We start from the raw sequence: 5,000 nt of genomic DNA, 5'->3' as shown, positions 1-5,000 counted from the left end.
AAGGAAGTTGTTTGGAAGATTAAGAAAGAAAAGATGAAAAAAGAAAAAAGATATATATATATATATAAAAAGGGAAGGATGAGGAGAGAGAAGAAATAAAAGAAGAAAAAAAAAATAAAAGAAGAGAAAAGAAAAGAAAAAAAAAGAAAGGTTGAAAGGTTCAGTTAATATTCCTGCATTCTATATATGGAATATCACATGGAAAATATCAGAATTCGACGTATGTGATTTGAGGGATTGTGTAAGTCTACGATACATATCGCGCTGCATCTGCATTAATTTCATTCATGCCATATATGACGGCAACCTGTTACCTGCAGGCTAATGGACACAGAATCGGACATTCAACGTTTTATCTATTTCTTTTTCTTTTTTGTATTTATACGCGTATACATTGTAATAATAATTACGCACGCGTTTTATCGATCGGACATAACGGATACGGAAATATGTTTTCAATCTATCACGATTTTTGTCGTGTGCATTCGTGTATCCGTGCATTTTTTTATATCATTGACCTATATGATACGTACATGTGTGTACATGATGCTGCTTGTGTGTGTACATCGTATAAAATATTTTACCTACCTAAACGAAACTATCTACACGTTTCAATCAAAGTGATTTTCTCTATTTTCTTCTTCACTTTTGTCTTATCTTTTTATTTTGTTTTTGTTTATTTCTTTACTTTTCGTTTATTATTATTATTATTATTATTATTATTATTATTATTATTATTATTATTATTATTATTATTGTTATTATTATTATTATTATTATTATTATTTATTTTTTGTTATTTTTTTAATCTACCGAATAGCACCTAGCTTCGTCATAGGACGCGTACAGTCAATATTTTTGACGTTTCCGTTTTTTTTCTTTTTTCCCTTTTTCTTCTTTTTTTCTTTCTTTTACTCATGTGTGTGTGTGTGTGTATATATATATATATATATATATGAGAGAAATCAAGCGTTTCTTGCTCCTCAATCATTCAAATCGTGTAATTAGCGTTTATAATTCGATGACGTAAGCTCATAGCGTTAAAGTTATGAACGTATGAGCATAATCGGTATTTTTCTTTCTTCTTTTCTTTTTCTTATTTTTTCTTTTTTCACTGCATAAATATAGATAGATGATAAATCTTTAAAGGAGAGAGGTCTACAAAATATTATTTCAAGATAACATAGTTAAAAATAAGATACATACTCGTTATAAAATATGATATTCTCTCTTTATCATTTTCATGGAAAATTATAGCGTACGCTTTTTTTTTCTTCCGATCGCGAAACTAATCAAAGTCGAGTTTACAGCGATTTTATAATCGACAATGTTAGACTTTTCAATCAATTAAGAAACGATGATAGGCACACGATTAACTTTGATTTTACATCCCATTCCATGATAATATTTTATCTTATATAATTAAGAAAAGAGTATCGATTATATATTGAAATTATTGTCGAATATTCTCAATACTGTTCGATGGTTATACTGCAACAATTTTTTTTTTTTTTTTCTAATATTAATACTAGATATAATATTAATTAGATATAATATTAATTTTGCTTTTTTTCTATCATTCTGCAAACTCGACTCGATTGTAATCGTTAAGTCATGCTCGAGATTTAACAATAAAAACGCTGATAAAAACTCGAAATACACTTTAACGTCGCCGTGACGATTTCAAAGAAGAAAATCAAAGAGAAGGAGAAGTTATTGCACGTTAAATGATACACGACCGTTGATCATCGTAAATATAATAAAAACAAAAAAATCTATAACAAATGTAACAAGGACGATATGTAAATTGTTAATTCGAACTTAACAATAACCCATTGCATATATCCCCGATAAAAAGATTCTTAATATACGCTTATAAAACGATTTATCTCTTAACGTAACATCGAATAAAATTGGACAATCGAATGGTAACAAAGAAATATCTAGAATATCGTCACGGCGATTTATTATTGCACTATCGTCCCAACGGATAGAACAAAATTTACTGCTGAGATTAACAATGTCAAAGATCGTGATCAAATGATCGATTTAATACATTTGGAGTTGCGTACATAAGTGTATAATCGATCTTACGCCAATGCTCTCTTACCGTTCCCTAACGCTTTGGATTAGAATCTAATAATAAATTTTTCCTTGTAGTGGAACAAGGAAAAGAAGTTTTTTCTTTTATTCTCCTCTCTCTCTCTCTCCCTCTCTCTCTCTCTCTCTCATGCATTGAAATGACTACTAGTTAAGACGACTATTGGTCAAGGTTATGGTCGTAACGGTCAAGATGCTAAAGTAGTCCTATGCCAAGAGGCATGTTGATGCTGATGTTGTTGCTGCTGATGCTGATGTTGATTTTGCTGCTGCTGCTGCTGCTGCTGCTGCTGCTGATTCTGATGCTGATGCTGATGCGAATTTTGATGTGGAAGCTGATGCTGATACTGAAGTTGTTGCTGATGTTGTTGCTGATGCTGCTGATGTTGCCTCTTTTGACTGCAAATGAAAAACAGGATTGTTAAGTTATGTGTTCTCGGAGTAGTTGACATTCACGTTGAATGTTACTACGTATGTATGTACGTCGGTAGGCGTTCCAAGCAATAACTGAACTCAAGGCTGCGCGATATTTCTCTTTATATTTGATACTATTAGAATGTATTACAAGAGTATCGTTTAATTATTAACCTCATTGTAATTCGACGAGATTGAAAAGTAACGTTTCATTAAATCGTTCGTATCTCTCATTAAATTTTCTATCTGCCTATATGAGAATTCATTGAAAGGATAAGTCATATGCGCATATGCACTTATAGTATACAGTCTATATATATTAAAACTACCTACATTTTTTTTTTTCTTTTCCTTTTTTGCTTTGTTTGAATATTACTTTTATGCAAGTTTCAGTTGGTAATACGCGAGAGAGCGAAATTGTAAGCAGTTTTTCACTGGCCTAGCATTCAATAGTTTGTGGGACGTCCGCTATCTATGCGGGTCATCCGTATACGATCTGAAACGTACGTGACACTAATTCTTAGGATACCCGTTATAAATCTTTCAACGCAGTAGTGGTAGTAGTAGTAGTAGTAGTAGTAGTAGTAGTAGTAGCAATAGTAATAATAATAGTAGTGATATTAGCAGAGAGATTTGACTTGTGATCTAAAAATGTCGTCATTTCGAGAACGTCCGAAATTCTTATCAAAATCTAGTTCACTTTCATATAATATCATATATCTCAAATCGTATGTCGCCTATCGTGTCGAATAAATATATTTGTTAAGTTAACGATTATTTTTTGTTCTTTCTTCTTCTTCTTCTTTCCTTTTTTCCATTTTTTTGTTTTAACAATCTTACTTTGAAAAAAGTAAAATAATAGGGAAAGTTTGTCGATCGATAACGCGAAAGTTGGACTATAATCAATCAAGAGAAAATGATTTATGTAGGTATATTAATGCATTCTTTCTCTCTCTCGCTCACTCACACACACACACACACACACACACACTTACACTTTCTCTTTTTTTCTTATTTCTTTTCTTTTCCATAACAAAATTATGTTCACAATGGGAGAGGACTTTGAAAGGGAGGATCGAAGGTCGAACCGCATCCATCGTTTTACAGTGTGCGCACCCATCGTAATAATCTATATGCACTCACCCGACATGATTTGAAATATAGATAACGGAGTTTCTCAGACGACACATAATCGTTCATAGTGGTAGGTCGTCGTCTCGTCGTAGCTTTGATAGAAAGGGTACAAACTCTTATGAAATATGAATTTCCGATCGAAGATAGTCGAAGAAAACTAGCAACGACTAGTCTGTTATGGTGGTGGGGGGGGGGGCGGGGCCTGAGCGAATAATAAAAAAAAATGAAGGAAAAGGGAAAAGAGAGGAAAAGGAAAGAAAATAAAAGAAAAGAAAAAATGAAGGAAGGAAAAAAAGAACCGGAATTTGCAGTGTCAATGTACTCCTTACAATTAGAAGCCTTATTATTCTTTCTGGAAAAGGCATAAAGGCAACCTCTATGAATGCGAATTACGTCGTTCTAGAGCAAGAAACGCTCGAGTAACATAACAAATTCCATCCGTCTACTGAGAAATTAGAGAAAGAAGAGATCTTATCTCTTCGTAGCTAATTCATTCTTAGCGTTACGAATCTGGTAATCGTTGAAAAGAGAAATATCCTTCGAGACGCGGAGTATCGTTTATGCTTTTAGAAGTTCCCCACCCCCCTTTCTCTCTCTCTCCTTACCTATCTTTCTCTCTTTTTGCACGACGAAGGTGCCTATATTACGAAACCTTCGTGGATCGATGTCTATATATATCCATGGAAAGGGTGCTCCTACCGGCCTCTCTGAGCTATTTTCAATCCACTAAAATCGCTAATATTTTGACCAATTATTTCACAATACACACACACACACACACACACACACATATATATATATTATTGTGTAATAATATATATGTATGTTACGTACGTATATATGTATGTATATATATATATATATTTCTCAATAAAATAATATTTAATAGTAATAATAATAATAATAATAAAAACAATAACATAAAAAATAATAGTAATGCTAATGATTACGATGATGGTAACAGTAACGAGAAATAAAAGGGGAAAAAAAAACAGCATAATAGACCGTAGTAAACTGGAATGACAAGCTGTTGTAATTTAGCCGGATATTCTCCGTGCAAGTATTTCGAGATGCAAAAATGTCGAATTGGCATAGCGAACTTGTACGTTAGGATGAAGCACGTGTGCGGAATGGTCACGTGGGTATAACCTTCTTGCGAAATACATATATCAACCCTCGTACTCCGAGATTTGTTTCACTTCTTTCAATGGGGGTGGGTTAAGGGAGAGAAGTAACAGGCGAGAAGGGACTTTTTCTCTCTCCCTCTCATACACACATACATAGATACATATATACACACATACACACACACACACGTACTCTTTTAGTGGATCGATCTATATGTATGGAGA

At 33.0% G+C, this 5,000-nt stretch overlaps 1 protein-coding gene across 5 annotated transcripts in view; it reads right to left on the bottom strand.

Annotated features, from left to right (window-relative positions):
* The window catches only part of LOC124948905 (uncharacterized protein DDB_G0283697-like), an 18,155-nt gene that overhangs the window by 367 nt on the left and 12,788 nt on the right, over positions 1–5,000 (bottom strand). The window contains exons 2-3 of one of the 5 annotated variants that reach the window (XR_007100900.1): positions 4,254–4,383; positions 2,450–2,499 (exon numbers count right to left, since the gene is read on the bottom strand). Coding sequence is in view for 1 of the 5 variants with exons in the window: in XM_047493219.1 (XP_047349175.1) it covers positions 2,289–2,499 (211 nt within the window). In the remaining 4 variants the exon portion in view is untranslated. Of the gene's footprint in view, positions 2,500–4,253; positions 4,384–5,000 lie in introns of those variants that run through there. The other 4 variants (XR_007100901.1, XM_047493219.1, XR_007100898.1 and 1 more) reach the window with 4 other exon arrangements.

This window comes from Vespa velutina, chromosome 4 (genome assembly GCF_912470025.1).
Source record: "Vespa velutina chromosome 4, iVesVel2.1, whole genome shotgun sequence".
Taxonomy (NCBI): domain Eukaryota; kingdom Metazoa; phylum Arthropoda; class Insecta; order Hymenoptera; family Vespidae; genus Vespa; species Vespa velutina.
Note: the sequence above shows the minus strand (reverse complement) of the source record. Positions and strands in the feature narration are given on the sequence as shown.